The following is a 21,376-nucleotide window of genomic DNA, read 5'->3' on the forward strand; positions in this document are numbered from 1 at the left end:
AGGATGCTGCTGGAAGCCAGGTCCAGGTCCTTTTGCTGAGTTGCCAGTTACTATATTATAGTATATATGCAGTTCTACCTCAGGGAAGTCACTGTGGGCGTGGGCCCTCGGTGAGTGGCTTTCTCAGACTAGACTTGGGCCATTAGTTATGCAGCTCGTTGGCTTATCTACAACAGCATCGATCTTGTTAGCCGCTATTAATTGGCTGTGAAAGGTCCGATTCATTCAATAAAAGGCCCCATAATGTAAATGGCTCAACACTTTCCCACCGAACACCAAGCCAGGCCAAGTCCATTGACATCCGATGCTGCGCATGCGTATCCCCAGGTCTATTAACCACGATACACCAGATACCAAGATACAAGATACACGATCGCATCTCCCAGATACAGCCATCCCGGGACGGTAAATTGCCGCAACCGCAACGCATCCAAAACACAGAAACAGATTCAGATACATATTGGATCCAATGGCTAAAGAGTGGATCGGTACGGATCGGATACATAGTTAATTATGCTCCCAAAATGAAACAAAAAAACAAACTAAACATTTTTACGAGCGAAATTTGTAATCATTACCACATTCATATGCAAATGGGGGCAGCCGTCCACTACGTATCTGTATTTGTATATCTGTGGTTGCGCCTGTAGGTGTACACGGAAAGAAATGTATTTATATTCAGAATTAATCTTGGCTTCTTACATTTAATTACATTTCAAGTCTTTTATAATGTGAATTATATTGAATATATAAATACAATCTAAAAAATACACCATATGTAAAAGTATATATTGCTGACTTATGGGTATAACGTAGAGCTTGGTATTTACTATTCACATACCAACTTTAAACTTAATCGGTTTAAAATTACAGACACAATGGAGATTTTAGTGCTTCTTCCATGGCAAAGTTAGTTTGCGCTAATAAATATGCAATGGTTTTAGGGTCATGCATTTCTTAGTCAGAAAACTCGAGTACAGCGACAATTCTGTATCATTTTTAACAAAAGAGATACTTTAATATGAAATTTAATAAAAATATTTAAAAAATACGTTAAAATATTCTTTAAATAGTATGTTTTTTCTAAAAAAAAATCCTTAAAGTAGCTTCGAACAATTTGATCAAGCAAATCCATATACCATATATCACCTCTTATTTTTTCCAGTAACTCTTTTAAGATTTTTTTGTCTGGGCTGTTTGGGCCAGCTGCTCGAACGGCAGCTACGCGTCTGTCGCTTCTGTGCTGTCTTGGCCTTTGTTTAGGATTGTGGGGCCCTGATTTTGGTGTTAAAAGTACCGTATTGTTTGCCATATATAGCAACAACATGCTGTCCACGCCGTGATAACGAAGTCGACTCGAGTCGCCTCTACTCCCAGCCTCTAATTTATTAAAGACATTTTCTTGTTGTCTCGATCTCTCGCTGCCAAGACAAACATAAATTTTGGATGCGACAAGTTTTAATTTCTTCCCCCCGGTCGCCTCTCTAGCCCCTGTTGGCTCTCTGGATCCTCCGGTTTTGGATTTGGTTTTGGTTTTCGGTTTCAGTTATTCCCCCTCAAAATTAGCCTCAGTTCGGTAGCTGGCGAGGTTGTGAAAAAGCTTAAATTTTAATCAAAATTAGATCTTTATCTTCCGCAATTTATTTGCCTTTTAACAAATATTTTTCATGCTTTTGTCCGCGCGCTCTCTTCTTGCTTTTGCTCTAATCTCGTTTGCTTATTTTGTCTGTTTTTTTTTTTTTTGTGGCTTCTCGTGCCTCACTGCCTCTTGGAACTGTAAATATTTAAGCTTTTGACGCCTCACATGCGGCGGGATTAGCGGAGGAGCCATAGAAAATCGTACCATGGAGGGGGTTGTACTCTCCTGGAGCTCCATTGCAGAGGTAGCATAAATTTTTCTCGCTTTGCCGCCATTGAGTAATGGCCGTGTTTTTGTTTGACTTTGCGCCATATTTGTTTGCCGCTTTCCGCTGTATGCGTGCTGTTTTCCACGTTGATGCTAACCCCCTTTTGGGCAGGAGAGTTGGGCTCAGCTATGTAGCGTGTAACGCGGTTGCCATCCCTTTGGAAGATTAGCATTTCGAACGGCAAACAATTAAAGTTAGTCTAGATCTACTCCAGACAGCGTTGGCGCCAGAATGGAGAACTTTAGAAATTCCAGAATGAAAAGGTACAGCAAATATGGGGAAAAGAAAATGTTTTCTCCGGAAACTACAAGATATTCTTAGTTAAATACAGGTTATATATGCCTTTGCTCTGATAGATTTAAATTGTATGTAACTTAAGCCCTCTATGATCAAATTGTATAGTCGTACCTTATGCATTTAATTCATAATTTATTATACTTTTTTTCCAAAAGGAAATTTGTTAATTTAGTTAAAAAATAGTTACTAAATAAAAAAAACAATCCTTCTTTAGGTTTAATGTGCTTCTGCTTTGATGTCTTAATTTATTTAATAATTTCTCTATAAAGTGGTTAAGTTAGTTCCAAAATTGTTACTTAATCGCTAAGTCATTTATTCCCCTTATTTTTATTTTATTTATTTATCTAAAGCTAACAAATAGTTATAAACTAAGAGCTAACTAGGGGTAAAGACCCATAGCAGCTACGAGCCCCGACCACTATTAATTCGTACGGCAGCTTTTTTACTCGTATAAAATGTTCAGCAAACGATATTGTCCATAATAACGTACACCACATATAAAAATGATTTTTTATAGTACTATAACTTTATTCTCTTAAGTTTAAAACAAAAAAATTTATTGTATTTCGACAACAACAACAATAATATTTATTTATTTTAATGTGTTATTAAAATGATAATATAAATTCGACCACTATTAATTCGTACGGTGCCAAAAGCTTAGCTTAGAATTAAAAGAAGATCCAAACAAAAGGAAACAGTGAAACATAATCACTATCTAGTCTTTTGCTGTAAACTGTTTAACAAAGCAGAATGCAAAATAAAGTGCGATTGCTGAAAATTACTCATAGTTAAGCTACAATGGCACGAGGAAAGCCAATTTGCAAGGAAATAAGAATTTTAGTTCTGAATAATTATAAAAATGGGAAAAGTTTCGGTGAAATTGCCAAGCAATTTAATCTGGCTAAGTCGTCCGTTCAGGGAATAATTAAAAAATTTAAGGAAAATGGCAATATTGAAAATAATATCGCAAAAAGAGGCCGAAAATCGGCAATAACAGCACGTGACAAAAGAGCCCTGGCGGCTATTGTAAAGGCTGATCGTCGTCAAAATTGTCGAAATATAGCATCTGAGTGGTCTGATAAAATCGGAAAAGGTGTTAAGCGAGAGTGTACGCGCTTGAAGTTGCGTGAGATCGGATATAAGTTCTATAAGGTATGCACTGTGATAGACTATGTTACATACTTAATAGATTAACTTACTCTTAGGCCAAGGAAAAACCATTGCTTACGCTTCGTCAAAAGAAGAAGCGTTTACAATGGTCACGGGAAAGGATGTCCTGGACTCAAAGGCAATGGAACACTATCATATTTAGCGATGAAGCTAAATTTGATGTAAGTGTCGGCGATGCGCGAAGGAGAGTCATCCGTACTAAAGCCTACCATAAAGACTGCCTTAAAAGAACAGTTAAGTACCCAGCCAGCATTATGGTGTGGGGTTGTATGTCTGCCAAAGGAGTGGGGCAGCTGCACTTTATTGATGGGATGGTCAACGCAGAAAAATATGTTAACATCTTAGAAGAAAGCTTTCTGCCATCAATACCAAAGCTGGCTGACTGTGGCGAATACACCTTTCAGCAGGATGGAGCATCATCTCATACTGCCAAACGAACCAAATCATGGCTGCAGAATATGAACATTGAGGTCTTAGATTGGCCATCAAATAGTCCGGACCTAAGTCCTATCGAGAATATATGGGGAATAATGAAAAGAAAACTAAAAAATGAACCTCAAAGAACCCTGTCTGAATTAAAACTTAAAATCCAAGAGGTTTGGGACTCTATTTCAAGAGAGCAATGCCAAAATTTATTAAAATCAATGCCAAATCGTTGTAAATGTGTCGTTAAGGTCAAGGGTGATGTTACCCAATATTAATATTAAAAAACAACCTAGTATTTCGTATAAAAAGTTAATATTAAACGCACCGTACGAATTAATAGTGGTCGTATTTATATCATCAGTTTAATGACACATTAAAATAAATAAACACTATTGTTGTTGTTGTCGAAGTACAATAAATTTTTTTGTTTTAAACTTAAGAGAATAAAGTTATAGTACTATAAAAAATCATTTTTATATGTGGTATACGTTATTATGGACAATATCGTTTGCTGAATATTTTATACGAGTAAAAAAGCTGCCGTACGAATTAATAGTGGTCGGGGCTCGTAAGGCCTTCGGCTCATTCCCCTTATTTAACATACGTCTTATGATTGAAAAAAAAGAAAAAGCATGAAATGAATTTTACATAATATTTAAAAAAAAACATTTTACAGTTTAAAGTACATATTCCTATTAATTTGCTATCTCTTCCTTGTATTTAAAATAATCTTTTTTTGTCTTACGACTTTCCTCTATCAATTTCCGACCCTTTTGATTACTCAATCCTCTCCAGATTCCACTCCTATTTTAATTGCCATTTAACTCCCTCCACTGGCCTTAGTATTTCCCGATAATTCCCTGGCAATATACAAACTACAGTACATGGCGTACACATACCCGAGAATTTCCCATTTAAATGAAGTCGCGGCAAGTGCTCTGGGCACTGATTAGGATTCGTGGAAGTGCAGGCACCATAAAAGCGAAAGTCTTGACGCCATTAGAGAGCAATCAAGGCGGCGCGGCGATGGAGGCGAGTCTGCTCATAAAGTGTCAACTATGACTAGTGCCATGAGCACACAGACACACACCCGGTGGAGGAGATACGGGGCCAGATAGATATACAGATAGCTACTTAGATGCTAGAGCCAGGTGAGCTCCAGCTCCAAATCCGCGTAGCAATGCGATGCTCAAATAAGACACGGAATGGAATCGGAGACAACGCGACTCGAACCGCTATATTTGGCCTCATGACGCTATGGGCTGGCGGCAAACAAACAAATTTCCAACACTCGCCAGGTTGTTGGAATGCACTTGGAAAAATCGGTATATAAATCAGAGGGTAATTAGAGTATTTTTTTAAATATTTATCACATAATTCTAAAAAGAGAACGGCTAGTAAACACAGATTATACTTGTATTGGCTAAGGAAACTTTTCCCTAAAACCAAATTTTTTTAAATTGTTATATAAATATTTTAAAAATGGATAAGAAACATCTCAAGCAGAATTATATATGGAAAAATATTAATGATTTCGATTGTCAAAGCACAAAATCTCAATATAATATTGGCACCCGAGCAAAGATCTTCAAAAGAGTTTTCAATTTTATAAAATTATTTCATATTTCTTTGATGCTTTGATTAAAACTACATCCACCTCTAAATTCGTTCTTTAAGCTACAATTATACAACTTTTCTTACTGTGTACGGAGGGAGGGAGGGAAAAGTAAGAACGCAGAGGAAGAAGAGCAGAAACGAAGGCCTGTTGTTGTCACGAGATTAAGGCATTTCCTCTTTGACGTTAGCGCAAGACTCGCCATCGTCATCGCCATGGCCATCGTCGTCATAGCCCGCACTCCCTCTCTATTTGGCTTCTTTATCACGGCCATTGTAATTGCGCACTCGGGCCTGATCCATTCCGATCCGATCCGATCCAATCCGATCCGTGGCCTAGCGACAACAATTACCCCGCGGCTAGCCACTCCACGCCACGCCAAGCCACTCCATCCATCTCCATTCCATCCCGGCTCGGCCACTCAATCAAAGGCGAAAGCGGGAATGCCGCCTCGGAATGGCTGCGGTAGCCAAAGAAGCCGTCAAATTGTTACGCATAATGGATGTTTTTATCAGCGAAATGGTTTCTTCTGCCCGCCGGACTACCGGACTTGGCTCAGACTCCCGACTACGACTTTTCTTCTTTTGTTAGCCAGTTAACTCGGGCTGACTGCCTGCCTGCCTGCCTGGCGGCAATCCGCTGCCCTCGGCTTTGATGTCACCGTTTTGGCCGTTGAACTTTTCTGGATCTAGTATCTTTGGGCTTCTTTAGCGTTGGCCTGATCTCGCCACCATTTTAGTAATGAAATGCAGCATGAGAGATTCGCCTTTTGTGGTCAATCTGGCGGCAGTTGAAAGGTTTTCTGATCGAGCGATCATCTCATTTGCAAAATATTTATCATCATTTTGGGAGTTAAAGAAACTGGGAGATATTGTATGGAATATCAAATTTCATTCTAGTTTGTCTTTTTTTGTATAAGATTTTGTTTTATATTATTTTCAAATTATTGTTATAAATTATTTTATTTTTATTAGATATTTTATACGTAGAATTAGGTTCTACTTTAAATTCAAATCTAATGTACTGATTCATTTCTTATATATCTATACGTTGACCATGATTTAAGGCTTAAATGCTTAAGGTTTAAATATTAAAGAGATTATTCACCTAAAATAAAATTAAAAACAAGATATTGTAATTAATAAGCTATGCTTTTTATATTATTTATGTTAGTCCTACATAATTTATCAAAACTTTCTAATAAAAACCTATAGAATATATGTCAAAATTCGACTTTAAGCCCAATAATTCCAAAATATTTAAATTTTAAGAGGACTTTTAACCTCCATAATAGCTGTAGCTCTTAATATTAATCCCTCAACTGCTCGTAATTGTTTTCCAAAGTCCGATTTCGAGCCCATGATCTTGTTATTACACATGCCATTAACACGCATCGGCCGCCGAGTGCCAACTCGATGAGCTTGGCGGGCAAACAAACAACTATGATGCTCCGGGGAAATATGCAGATTCTCCGAGTTGAGAACGAGGTGGCAGGGGAACGAGGGGACGGGGACGACGTGGAGGAGCCGGTGGCACTTGAGATTTGAATATAATATTGTAATAACTCAAGGGTCCACACAACAGAAGCGCCTCTCAGAGCGTCGCGTCGCCAGCGACTTTAGCACTTCAGTTTGAAGTTGGGCTCTGAAAAGTGGAAGCATCTTTCGGTCTGAATCCGAGTCTGAATCGCATCGTCTGGCCAGGTCTGGCCTGGTCTGGCATCTTGGCCATATTTGCTTATGATAATTTGAGAGCAAACAGCGATCGAGTGGAATGGTAGCTCCGCCGCATGTTAGTTGTGGAAACCAAAACTGAAACGTTTTCGGAATGAAAGGCCTAAATCTATGGGGTCTCTCGGGGGTCCGTGAATGTGCAGAAAAACAAAAACGAAACACACGATTAAACACCTCTCAATTATTGGAGTAGGTCTGTCTCTCTGCCTGGCCGTGGAGTGGGCTCCCCATGGACACGGATGATTATGATGCCTCCTGGTCACCAGCTCCGGCTCTAGCTGCTCTGCCGCCATGTCGATTGAGTCACTTAATTTGCATACCAAAGTAGATTTGCATGCCAGACCTCCAGACCTTTGTCGTGTTGCAACAATGGAACTACTCATTCACCCGATACTCAGTACTCAGTACTCACTACTCGATCGATACTCGCTGGTTGGCAAATACAAATATGCGAGATCAAGTGGCGGGCCGTTAATAGTCGCCTATAAAGGCGCTATAGGGCTTGTTCAAACAGATCCGAGCTAAAAGTTTAAATCAATAAATTGCGACGACCGCTGGAGGGCATATTTTCCATGGAAAATTACATTGCTTTCGTAGACGATTTATGCTAATTTTAATTTGAGCAGCCGTGCGAGAAAGAAGCCGAGGGCTCGTGCTCTCCAAAGATCGAGCTCATTTCGCAACTGGGTGGAAAGACCCCGGGACTCTGGGACACGAGACTCCCGGTGCAAGTACTATATAGCACTTACATGGCTACCAGTTCAAGGCTATCTCTTAACCTCTCTGATTCACCAAATCGCTGTCTGAAATGCTACCCAAACATTGATAATGTGAATTACAAGCCACAGGAATAGGTAAAGAGATAGGGAGGATATATCCTCTTGGCTGATTCAAGCGGCTGGAATGTGTTTGTCTGCACTCGGAAAAAATACAGGGGTATATTAGGAAATGTCTTAGAATTTACTTAAAAAAAGTCACTATAAAATTTAGAGACCAATTTGGCTTACAAACACCTAAAAATTCATAGAGAGACTTTATTGGTTATAGAATTAGAAGATTTATTATGGCTGAAAAGTGTATCTAAATTCAAAAATAAATAAACAATTTAAATGTATTTATTTGCCTAGAAATATTTGGAAAACAAATTATGTTAAATATTTATTCATTTAAATAGTTTATTATGAAATACTTATATAAAAACACTTTCTATTTTCCTGCTTTTCGCTATGAAAATGTGTTTATCTCTCTTTAATGAATTAAATACCTTTTTATATTTTCATTTTTTGTTTAATAAATCAGAGTTTTTTATATTTTCATTAACTAATTATATTTTATATTTTCTATTATCAGTATGCTGGTTTATATCATACAATTTCGCCTCAAAAGTCAACCAAAGAATGAGTAATAAAACTAAAAAAAAATCCAGAAATGTCTTGACTCCTTCATGCTGTCAGTGGTATTTAAATGTTGCTTCCTAATAACCTACAAAGTATTTTCCTTAGTGCACTCTTCGGCTACCTGTTGGCCCATTTATCCGGAACCAAACGGAAGTAAACCGAAATGCATTAGTCAAGCAGCGGGCGCGGATGCAGCACCAATTAGCTGGGTGCTGACAAATTGCACAGCTATTGGCAGCCCTCCAGGACGGGTCGATCGTTCGGATCGATCCCTAATGGCCTGACGATGAACCCAGTCGAGCCTAACTGACCTGAGCCGGAGCTGCGGAAATATAGGAAGAAAATAAATAAAATAAATAAACGCAACCGGAAGTGTGCGCGACCAAATGTGAAAACGCGAGGCATAAATTACGCGCAGACGACGGCACATGGCCGAAACGCAATTTGGGCGAAAATAAGTAAAGAAATAGAGAAATACTTAGAGGAACAGAATGCCGGGACTGCTAATAGTAAATTAATTTCTGGCGCTTATCGCCGCCAACCTGGTTATGGATATCTGGAAATAATGCGTGGATGTGTCAGGCCGGGCTAAGTGCTGTGTAAATTAGCCCGGCTAACTACATATTTGCCCATCGGGAGCCTCAAGAATTTCGCAGTAATGCTTCTGGCCCCGATAAGCGTCTTGGGCTTAGTCTTAATCTCGAAAGGAAATAGCAATGGAGGCAAACACGAGACCCAAAATAAAGAAAAAATGGAGTACGATCACGTTTCGCCATCGTCGACGGCCCACATGGCGCATGCTTAATTTCAGTCAAAGTTCAGCCCGGCTGGCACTTTAATTAGCCACGAATTTGTAAGCAAGCAGCATAGACACGCGTTTCCGTCGTTCGGAACAAATGTTTTGCCAAGCTCTCTCCCAAAAAAGGTCAAAATCCACCACAGCCGCCACCTGCATCGCACCAGCACCGGCATTATCTATCTGTGGAAGGTAACAAACACAACATATAGTGGTAGCAACTAGCGAGGCCATATCGGGCCATGGGATGCCGCCATATCAATGGCCAAATGACGCAGCGTCAAATCTAAAATAATATTCCACAGGCACACGGAGAAAAAATGGATTTCTGATAGATTTCCATCGAAGATGAGTTGTTAGATTGTGGGAGATAAAATCTTTTAAAGTCCTTTAATTAAGCCTTTGAAAAATCGACCAAAAATTCAAAGAGCTGTCTTTTAAACAACATTTAAATAGAATAATAATAAAAATATAGATATAGATAGATTTTGAATTGATTTTAATACATTAAACCTAAAGATAAGATCTTTTTTGATAAGGATGACATCTTTTGATTAAAACAATTATTAAATTGTTAGTTTTACGTGCTTACATAATTATTTATCAAATAAGTCAGTTTAATAAATGTTTAAACCAATTTAAACTTTAGCACAGAGTACCAAACATTAAACAAATTAATCCAAAGTAATTTATTTAAAATCTCTGAAGACATTTCTTAAGCACATATTGTTTAAGCGGTATTAACAAGTTAATTTGCAATCAATACAGATTAATGTACTCTCTTTAAACATCTTATTTTTTATTTTGTGCCTCATTGATGAAAAAAACAATGCAATGTTTATAATTAAAGAAGTACTACATATTTTAAAATTTAAATCAATCTTTAAATACCAGTTATTTTCTAATTTAAGCAAATAGATCATGAATTAATTTATTTCTAATCATTTTCGCAATTTGCATTTATAATTACTGAATAAAATAAATAACCAATTAATTAAGAGAACTTTGAAAAATACTTAATAAATTATTTTACGTTCAGAAACCGCTAGTTAATATCAATAAGAAAATCCAGATATTTTCTGATAACTATTGTTAATTAAAACCAACTTTTCAGATAACTCAGTTAATTAATTAATCCAAAAACAATAATCATTTATTCCTCTCTCTGTAGGCCGAAGTAAATCGAAATAAATGATCAGCAAAACGACAAAACACACACGGCAACGACTGCTCTCGAGGCAGACAAGAGGACCACCATGATGGCAGGCGGCTACAAATGGGCAAAGCATAACATAAATATATACACGAAATACAAAAAAGAATACAACAAAAAACGATACAAAAAGATGCCAAAAAGCGGAGACGGAGAAAAAACAATTTCAATCATCATGATCATAATTAAAAGGCAACACACAGGGCGATCGGCGAACTGGGAACATGTTGCTGCCGCTGCTGCTGGCTGCTGCTGCTCCGCTGACTGTGCAACTTCGCACTTGAGAATTAAACACAATTAGAGCGGGATAACAGAAGACAAAGACGGAGCACCGCACTGGTCGTGGGCGGAGCCAGAGCAGCTGGAAAATCGAGACCCGGGTTTTTCAAAATGGAGGTGCCAACGCAGAGCGAGATGGCTAACAGGGCCCTCTGGCCAATGAGAGGGGCCTCCGCCGAGTCGGCGGCAGCAGGTAATCTCGATCAATGGCTCGGGGGAAGCAAACGAGTCAAGCTCGTTTGCAGCTCGATCGACGGATCGACGGTTCGACGGATCGCAACGGAACTTGCTCAGTTGAAATGCGAACTTGGCGAGATCCAGACACGACCGTCGGCTAAATCCATACTCTTACTCAAAACACTCGAAATAACCCACATAGCAGACACTTGACACCCCGTCGTAATCAAATTAACACCCACGCACATGAGACTCTGACTTTGCGCCTTGATTTGCATAATTGACGCTAATCAACCGCGTCTCGTGCTCGCCAAAAAAGAAGCGCGGTGACAGAAATACAACTCTCGTACTCGAAAATAAGAGCCCCCCTCCGCCATATGTCGCCGGGCGTACCCTTTGTGTGTGTGTGGAAACCATTGTGACCAAGTGACAAAAAAAAAGGCAAAGCTAAGGCTAAATATATACAATTATGATCACCATGAACGAGCTGGTGGATCTGCGCATGCAGCAGCACATCGCGCACGAGATATATCGCCAGCAGATCATGCAGCGCATACCGGGTAAGCTCTCAGTCTCTATACCTTTGCAAATCACTCATACGCCCCGTTAAACATCATTAGCATTAATGGCCATTTCTGGCCAAGATCAGCGGGGTGTGTGAGCGGTGTGTGTGTGTTCGAGTGTTTATGGCGGACCGATCATAAAGCTGAGTAATGTGGGAAAGTGATCCGGGAACTTGATATCAAATGCATTTTGCTTGTCGCTGACGATCGTTAAGCAGCGGGATCAGCGTACCTTACCCCTTAAACGCAGTATCTTTGCATGTAATCACCCAGCCAAATTGGATCCTTAATGGTTTGGCATTAAGCTGACAATCGGTTGAAGAATCAATGTTCCTTGTTCTCCCAAAATAGCGATCTTATAACTTATGATAAAAACGAAAATAAACACAGAAGAGGTCACTTTGATTCGAACACTCTCTTTATTTGTACCTTAATTATTTTATAAGTTACCTTAGAGACATGAACCGTTTATTTTGTAGTAAATAATTAATTAATTCTTGTTTCTTAACAATTTGTCAATGCTTTATGAAAAATAAACTGCTGTTAATGATAACAAATACAAACAAAAACAAAATAAAGCTCTAAATAATCAACCAATTTGCAAACCTCTTCAGAATTTGTATTTGATTTTGTAAGATTTCACGTTAGACGTTGTTAATGATATATTAATTATCTTTTAAAGAGCAAGTTAATGTTTAATTTTAACCAAAGATTAGAGAAGAAATGGTTATAATTCATGAATTACCTAATATTAACTTAACTGTTTAAGGAAAGACACACTAGAGTCTTATTTTAGAGAAATATAAGACACTTCCCTTATGAATTATATTATGCTAATCTATAAGTTTCAAAATTGCCATTTAAAAAATATCAGAATATTTTAAAAATATTATAAAAGACATAGATTTTATTTTGAACAATATTATTATTATTATAATTATAAAATTGTCCTTTCGAAAATATTACAAAACCTTTCAAACGCTTTAAAATGAGTAAAATATCATGTAGAACAATATTATAATATATTTCATATTTTTAATACTTTAATATGTTTAATTAACTTTAAGAATACATTATGTCTTTAATGTCTGCTATGATCTCTGCCTAAAGCAACCCTATTATTATCATATTTCAAGATTAAGATACTCCAAAATCGGACTTAGCTCCTCCCTAATCTCAAGATCCCCATTTCTTGGTCTACTTTAACTCCTTCTCCCAATTTCAGATCCCTTTCCGCCCATGCTGCCCATACCCATGCCCCGCCACGTGATCATGCCACCGCGAGTCACCCTGCCCGGCGTGGAGATGACTCTCCAGAACGACGATCTCTGGAAGCAGTTTCATCAAATTGGCACGGAAATGATCATCACCAAGAGCGGCAGGTAGGTACCCAAGGAGAGTCCTTGATGAAATGAAAATGGTTGTAGAAAATAGAAATGGGGATATCAAAGAACTTCGGAGATCGAACAAGAAGCAAACAGAGATCGGGCGATGCATTAGCACGAACGTGAAAACTAATACCCGAGACGCAGCAGGGCAAAGAAAAATAAAAACCGATCGAGGCGGCGGAGGGCACTTAAAGCACCCGATCTGGCACTGAAACCGATCCTGGCTAGGATCTAGCTCCGTGGCTGCTGCTGTTAAATGCTCATTAGATGCAGGCGCCTGCAAATTGTTTACAGCGGCGTCGCGACAACGATTTTCACAGGCAAACACGGCGGAAGGATGCGCTGGCTGACAGGATGTGAAAAGCCGCCAGCAGGTACATAGGAGTAATGCACTTTTTTTGGGCCTATCGCGCGAGGCGTAAAGCGGACAAGTTGGCCGGCACTTTGCGTGCCCATCTGCAGATTGGATATACTTGATACTGATACTGGAATTTGCCATAGAAACGAGATGCGCACTCGAATCAAAGGCATAGCGCAATCGCCCCGGGGCTAGTTTATCGAGGATCGGGGATAGAGCATCTCGATCTCGGACCAAAAACCTACCTAAAAGTGTCCGGCACTTGTTCGAATGTGCGTAAAGTGGCGTCATCGTAATTTATTGCAGGCCGAACGCAGTGGGACGTCCTTTTTGGTCGGCGCGCGGCGGCGCTCCTTTTGGACTCGGACACAGACCGAAGTCCGTCCAGTTATGGCATAAATCTTAGCGTCAAGGATACTTTGTCGTCATATCTGTAGTTCTTAGCGTTTTTATTGTGGCGCCTGTCTGCAGCAGACGAACCGAGAAACACCGAAATATCTTCTGCATTCTTCGGGTGTATCTGTATCTGTATCTGTAACTGCTGGTGAGTGACCACAGCTTGTCGACAGATACGAGCAATTTCACACTTGCCGATAACGGCGACAGTTCGATCTCCGAGCAAGGGTTCTGCTGCGTTCCCAAGGCATTAGCATAAAGTTTTGGACTCTCCCTGGTGAACCCTTTTGTTTTTTATAGCAATATATATACATATATATAAAATGAATTATTCATAAAGTCTGCGTATTAAATACTTTTTATGCCCATCAAAAAATGTTTTATGTGAGTGCCTGCCAGTCGCCAGTTGCAATCGATTTGAATTTTTAATGATTAGGCGCCAGAGTGCCACCGTCTCAGTCCCAATTTCCACTGCATTTTCCACTCCAAACGGATCGGTTCGAATCGGCTTGGATCCATACTATAACTCTACCATAAAAACTAATTAGTTGGTTGTCTGGGCCACTTGAACCTTTCGATCTGTTTGGGTGGTAAAAGCGCAGACGGCCATTAAACTTAGATAGAACAAAGCGTATCCCTTAATGCTCTGACAGCGGGAAATGAAATGACTTTGTCACGAAGCTCTTAAGTGTGTGTGGGCACAGCCGCAGCCATAACCATAAGGCCATAACCCGCGTTGGCTAAATGGGAAGCGCCAAGAAAGGCGGTAAACAGAAGCGACAAGCTAACCCCTGACGGAAGGCGCTCAGATAGGAGGGAAGTATTTGAAAAATACTCTAGAAAACAGTGATAACATTAGGGTTTTTTATTTTATTAAAAAATTGAGATATATTTTTTATATATTTTAACTTTAAGCACTAAAAAATTTATACTGTGGTTATTGGTTAAATATGGGAAATTTAGAGCAAAGTTTGACACCAACTCCAATCAAAAATGATTTAAAAAAAACAGCTTTGCTGTATATTCCTCGAATTTGTTGACTTTCTTAAGTCACCTTTTAAGGAAATTCAATTTCCGCAGCTTTTTCAAGCTATCTATGAATATATTATTAGAATTTCTATTAGATAAATCTTAATGCCAACCCTAGAGTTCAAAATCAACCAGTTTATTCATAATTATAGTACAAAGACTACTGAAAAAAGTCGAACATTTCTAGATCAGCCTAAAGAACCTTCCAAGGACTGCCTGACGCATTCCTGGATCGTGTTCCCTGCACCTGCCAAGCGCCAAGTGGGATGCCGTCAAATCTCCAGCGTGCTCCTCGCTGGCAGCCAGCATTCCCGCCGTTAATTATGCGCAGACGCGCCAAAGATATCGATCTTAACAAATCGTTTGTCCGAAAACCAGACAGCAAACTGTTTGCCAAAAAAAAAGACAAAGAAGAACCAAATTGAAAATGAAATTCTAAACCGCACAAATGTCGAAATATTTCGGTGCCCGTCGCTCTAATGGAATTCAACAAAGAAACAGAAAGGCAGAATCAAATTAAACGTAGGCAAGCTGGCGAGCAAACCAAAGCGCAGCGGAGTTCAATTAATTAATCATCGGAGCCCGAAGAAACACGGAATCATTGCCAAAAACAAGCCAGCCACTCGAGGATCGGAGCGGAGGAGGCTGACTTGGATTCAGATTCGGTCTCGGGTTCGAAGGCGAAGGGCAAACATATTTTTCGGTCTCGGCCTGGCGCCAAGATCGGTGACCACCTGCTGCGTCTGCGGCTGCGCGATCCGAGAGGGTCACTCCACGGCTCACTCTGCCTGTTGTTCCATCCTTGTTGCATCCTTGTTAGCACAGGGCAAACCAAGGAGGAGCGCCGGCCCCGTCCCTCCTAGCTGAGATCTTCCTCCTTCGCGTCCAGGCAATCTCTATTTGGTCGGGGCTAATTACATGGCGCATGGAAGGGAAATCTCACAATTAAATATTTGTAACGCCCACGCGGACGTGGATGTGGACGTGAACGTGGGCTCCTTTTGTCGATCTAGCATGACTATATTTGAGTTTGTTCGGTAAACAAAGGCTCTACAAATTTCATAGATTTTTCCTGGAGTTTTCTTGGATTTTTCTCCCCATCCCCGTCAGCGCACACTCGAAGAAAATAACACAGCCATTTGGTGTTTGTTTAAATCCCAAGAATGCCCGCTATTTGTTTGCAGCAAAGTGTATTTTATTTGTGGGCGTTTATTTTTTTGTTTTTAATTGAAAGATATACATATTTCTTATCAAATATAAATGGGTGGAATACAAATTATTCAGTCAAATGGGACCGGAACTTCTTAATTGGAAATCTAACGCACCCCTTGGTGTCACACCTTAATTTGGCTTTGATGGGCTTAAGTTGCATTAAGACAGTAGGAAAAATTCGGTAAAATTAAGAATTTGACTAGATTTTTAGTGTTTGTATGAAAGAATCAGCTCTTAGGGTTCTTAGCTTAAACAAAACTAAAGCCAAAAGGTTTTTTAAGTAAGCAAATACAGAAGGATTCTACTAAGCTTTAGACTAGTTCTTTTTTCCTTAAGCTCTCGAAAATTTTTACTTAATAAAGTGATAAATATTTAATATAATTAAAAATTAAATTATATTAAAATTCTCCTAATTATTTCCTCCCCAGACGCATGTTCCCCTCGATGCGCCTCAGTGTTTCCGGCCTGGAGGACGAGACCAATTACTGCGTGCTCCTCGAGATGGTGCCTATAGGTGACTGTCGCTACAAGTTCTCCGGCTCGCAGTGGGTTCCGGCTGGAGGTGCTGAGCCCCAGAGTCCGCAGCGGATGTATCTGCATCCGGATAGCCCTGCCACTGGATCTCATTGGCAGGCGCAGCCCATACTCTTCAACAAGGTGAAGCTGACCAATAACACGCTCGACAACAGCGGACATGTAAGTGCGGACAAAGCTTTGAAGCGGTCTCCGGTTACTGATCCCCATACCCATATCCACAGATCGTCCTGGCCAGCATGCACAAGTACCAGCCGCGACTCCATGTCATACGCACCGCCGACCTGGCGCAGATTCCCTGGGCCCCACAGCAGGCCTTTGTGTTCGCCGAGACCGAGTTCGTGGCTGTGACAGCTTACCAGGTAAGTGGCGCTATCTCCCTTGGGATTTTATATACACTTTCTGAGGGGCTTTTTAATATTTGGGAAATAAATAGTAGAGTTTAGGCGAGACTTTATTATATTTAATTAAGATTTGAATGGAATATCCTGTGAATCAAGCTACATATAATGTTTAAGTTGTAGAGTAGCATAGGTGAATGGGTGATTATAATAAATAGAAAACTTCATAAAATTAACTACAGATTAATGGTATCTCTCTCAAAATTAGCTTGCCAAGGGTATTCGTAGCTGGTGTCCTCGTAGCTAGCCCTGATCTCCCTTGCACTTAACACTTTTTTTTTTTTTTTTCCAATTCATTGAGCAGTGACTGAGTCCAGGGTCTCGACTGGGACCGATCACACTAATTGGTTAATTTTGGGCAAACGAGCGGGCGATCGCTCACGCCGTGGGTTGCTTGGTCAGCGGCTGGAATTAGCATGGAACGCCTTCGGGATCTGCTCCTTAGGGGAGTGGAGTGGGAACCGAAATGAGATGAGGATGAGGCTGGGCAGGCAGAAAGTCAGCGGGTCGGATTGTTGTTTTAGGAAGTTGGATAGCCACATCCTTGTAAATTTGAGCGCCTCGCTGTGTTTTTGTCTAGGTCTGGGCCCATTGACATACAGCCGACGCCAGTCTGCCTCTAATTAGCAAGATCGCCTCGAGATCGTCCGAGATGCGCCAGCCAAAGATCACAGAGAGTTGTCAAGTCATCTCGAGTGGCCAGGGGGAACTGGAACTGCAGCAGCAGCGTCAGCTTCAGCCCAAAGGCGGTGTCAAGTGGCCATGTTACTTAACACGCCGGCTACTGGACACCCATACACAGAGAAAAATAAAGCGCAACTTAATTAAGATATATCCGTCTACTAAAAAATCAACGTAGGAATTTTATGTGTATTACTTTTTAATTTAAATTCTATTTTAATTTGAATAAACAGGGTATATTTCTATAAGGTTAAGGTATTTCTCTCCCTGTAGTTACCCAAGATTGTGCTGTCCATCATCATAGTCGTATTTCATCGTCATTCTCCATGTCTTGTCCTCTCTTCCGCAGAACGATCGCATCACCAAGCTGAAGATCGACAACAATCCGTTTGCCAAGGGCTTCCGCGAAACGGGACAGTCGCGCTGCAAGCGCAAGATGTCTTCATCGCCAACCGGCGAGGATCAAGATCAGTCGCTGTCGCACTCCCAATCCGAGTCTGACATGTCGCCGGCGAAGGGCAGTGAGGCAGCGAACCCGATTCCGAACCCAAATCCAAATCCCGATGGCCAGCAAATTAAGCGACTGAGATCAAATGGCTCCGCCTGCTCCTTATCTTCATCGCTGGACGATCAGTCGGCGCCTGGCGCCAGCTCCTTGGGCCTGGGCTCCCCGCCACTGCCGCCTCAGCCGCCCCAGCTACATCTTCAGCCCCACCATCCCCTCCAGGCGCGCAGTGCCTCCAGCGTTTTCATGCAGCACTTTCAGCAGAATATGCAAAGTCTTCTGAGACCCTCGCTGGTGGACCTGGCCTGCACCTACTTCGGACGACCCACCCAGGAATACGGACCAAGTGGAGGAGCAGGTCTCCCCGCAACCTCTCTGTATCCCCCTGCCTCCATTTTGGGACCACATCCTGGCCTGAACCTGCCGCCTGGTCTTTCTGGCTTGGATCCCAACTCGGATGAATCTGGTGCCGATGACCTTGAACTGGATGTGGGCAGTGAAACGACCACAACGACGACGACAGTGGAGCAATCCACGCAAGAACAACCACCTGGTGAACCGTCTACCAGGAGCAAGGGCTTCAGCATATCGGCCATCCTAGGAGGAGGAAGTTAGAAGAACAATCAAGGAGATTTTAATTTAAGGAAAATTGGGATAAACTTTACAATGGAATCATGAAAAGGTTTTTGGTAATCAAAAGGGAAATTAAGTGGAAATATTAAAGAAAGAACGTTTAAAATATACAACAACTTTCAATAGAACATTTCAACATTTTAAATTATCCCATTTGTTCTTGTTCCAAATACATTATTCATGATTTAAGATAATGTTTTTCTTTAGTTCGCTGTACTCATCTTGATATTATAGTATAAAAATCTTAGCCTGATTAGTTACTAAGCCAAACTAAATGTTAAGCCATTAAAGTTACACTAACATAAGAGAATCAATTGGTTTTAGTTCACTGAGAATCCCTACAGATCTGGGATTTTTACAAAGATATATGTATACCATATATATTATCCTGCTGCGATCGGCCTTCAAAGCCTAAACGCCCACCCGATGCTGTAGGTAAATGAACATCTCAGAGAGGAGAAAAGGAAGAGAACACCAAGCCAGCCTCTATCATTGGCCGATCTGGGGGCTGGAAATCACAACTTCCGCCAGACATTAATCCCAACCAATTTACAAGATAAACGTTCGGGTTTCGACAACATCATCAGAGGGCAACAGCAACAGCTCTAGCATCGGCATGGCATCAGCATCCGCATCCATTAGCCACACAGAAATGCGACTGGCTAGAACATAATTTGTTTGCAATTAAATAGCTCGACAAGGCATGAAATTCGGTTGCAGCCCTCGCATCTCCGATCTCGGATGCTACCCCAGAGACCGATCCGGCTCTCCTACTGCAACTGGAACCCTCTCATATTTATGAAATGGGCAGAGACTGAGACGAAGCCAAAGAAAATAGACGATTCGTTATGTAAGTCGCCGAAGAGCTGCCAGAAATTGGCCGAAGGAACGGAGCCAATGATGAAGTTTACGATGACATGCGTCACCACCCACGTCTCGTTCCCGTCGGCCCTTGATGGCCCCTGATGGCTGGCTACATGGCTGCAGGGGCTGGCTGTCCAGGGGCGGTGCAGACGCCGCTGCCCGCCCAGCAATCGGAAAAACAAACACGCTCGAATCAATTTACCACACTGTAACGAAAGTAGCTCTGGAAAATCTATATAAATTGGTGGAAATTGGTAAGTTACTCAAGAAGGTTACTTTAAGCTGGAAATTTGGTTTTGAAAAATATTTAACAAATAAATTAGGAGACTTTTGAGAAATTAAAATTCTTAAATATTCTTGAGACTTTAAGAAATTAAGGCTAAGGAAACTAATACACAGTAATCATTATTACATAATACATTTTAATACATTTTTATTAGACTTTTAAAGAACAATATTATTGAATAAATAAAGTATAATATTAGCTTATCCCAATCTTTAAAAAGAAGTTTTAGAAACACTAAATTTTAAAACAAAAAATCAATCAACCAATCTGTAGTTGATTTTATCAGTGCACCAAATCGATTTGAAATAGTTGCCGTTTGTTTGGCTGTCTCTGGGTGCCTCTGGGGATCGGTTCCGATCCGAAGGCCTGCGGTTTTATAGGGGATTGAGACTGCTATCCCATACCATAGACCATACCATTCCGGGTCTAGAACGGGTGACAGATGTCGGCCGTGTGTGTGCGAGTGCGTGTGTTGACAGCGCAAGGTTGTGAGTGCAATGAATGCCTCATTAAATGTCCATACTCCTCGGATCCTCCTCCATAGAGTCAAGTCAGTCCCCGACCCCTCTTCCATCCGCGGCAGATGTCGCAGGTCTCTCCGGATAATTAATGCACTATGGCTGTTGCTTTTTACGCTGCCACATTTGTTGCCGCTGCAAGTTGCCTCTTTTTTCTGTTGTTATTTTATGAAATTAGATACACTTTGTCGAGCAGCATTTCTGTTGTGTAAACACGAATTTTGGGGAACCAAAAAAAAAAATTAAAAGGGGAAAATTGCTTCCTAAACGAAAGTTAATTAGTTATTAGAAGCGGGGGGTTGGGTAGTGCTGCAACTGGCGGCGTTAATGAGTGGGAAAAGCATTTTAGGCAGCGCACGCGTGGCTGCCACTTTGAGACTTGATTCGGGAGGGGATCTCGGGATTGTGTTGCTATAAATATATAAGTTAGATAATATGGTAAAGTTATATTAAGAAAATATATATCTTGTCTATGGTAAATGAAAATGGAAATAATTATTAAAAAATATAAAAAAAAACAACTTTAAACTGTATAAAACTAGGCGATCTTATACTTTTCCCTGAGAGAGTTCATTTAAGGGATTTAGGAGACCGGGAAGATTACAAATCCCAGGCATCCTTCCCTCCGTCTGAGCCCATTCCCGAGCTTCGGCTCTGTTCAGGCTGCGCCCGGCGTTAGCCAAACAAGATGGCAACAATGGCCCGGTACTTGAGTTTTTATTGTTGGCCAATGCAAATATATTGGTCGCGAGGAGAATGCAACAAAGCGTGGCAAAGAAAGGTTTCCGTGTCGCCGGGGCCAAGCCATAAAAGCGGATGCACCGGCCCAGTATCGACCTGCATCGGCCATTCCTGCCCTGCCCAGCTCAAGTGTTTGCGGCTAAGCTGGGGTTTTAAACTAGAGCAGAACACAAACCCACCACCAGGGCCGAGGCGGCCAACAAAGGGCCGTAAAAGCAGTTTATGCAAATGGGCTCACATGAGGACTAGGGCTA

General features: G+C 40.9%; 1 protein-coding gene across 1 annotated transcript; it reads left to right on the top strand.

Annotated features, from left to right (window-relative positions):
• The first annotated feature begins 11,155 nt into the window (after positions 1–11,155).
• Positions 11,156–18,858, top strand: Doc2 (Dorsocross2). Its single transcript, XM_017172536.3, has 5 exons — positions 11,156–11,573; positions 12,802–12,958; positions 16,388–16,655; positions 16,718–16,855; positions 17,925–18,858. The coding sequence occupies exons 1-5, from the start codon at positions 11,483–11,485 to the stop codon at positions 18,693–18,695; spliced, it is 1,425 nt and encodes a 474-aa protein (XP_017028025.1). The 5' UTR covers positions 11,156–11,482; the 3' UTR covers positions 18,696–18,858.
• Positions 18,859–21,376: the final 2,518 nt, after the last annotated feature.

The sequence above is a fragment of the Drosophila kikkawai genome, chromosome 3L, assembly GCF_030179895.1.
Source record: "Drosophila kikkawai strain 14028-0561.14 chromosome 3L, DkikHiC1v2, whole genome shotgun sequence".
NCBI lineage: Eukaryota > Metazoa > Arthropoda > Insecta > Diptera > Drosophilidae > Drosophila > Drosophila kikkawai.

What these genes read in the sequence shown, in the direction of transcription:
- Doc2 (XM_017172536.3), top strand. Translation starts at nt 11,483, where the DNA reads ATGATCACCATGAACGAGCTGGTGGATCTGCGCATGCAGCAGCACATC. An exon ending in GATCATGCAGCGCATACCGG is followed by an intron (nt 11,574 to 12,801) that starts GTAAGCTCTCAG and finishes TCCCAATTTCAG; the next exon opens with ATCCCTTTCCGCCCATGCTG. An exon ending in CGCTCGACAACAGCGGACAT is followed by an intron (nt 16,656 to 16,717) that starts GTAAGTGCGGAC and finishes CCATATCCACAG; the next exon opens with ATCGTCCTGGCCAGCATGCA.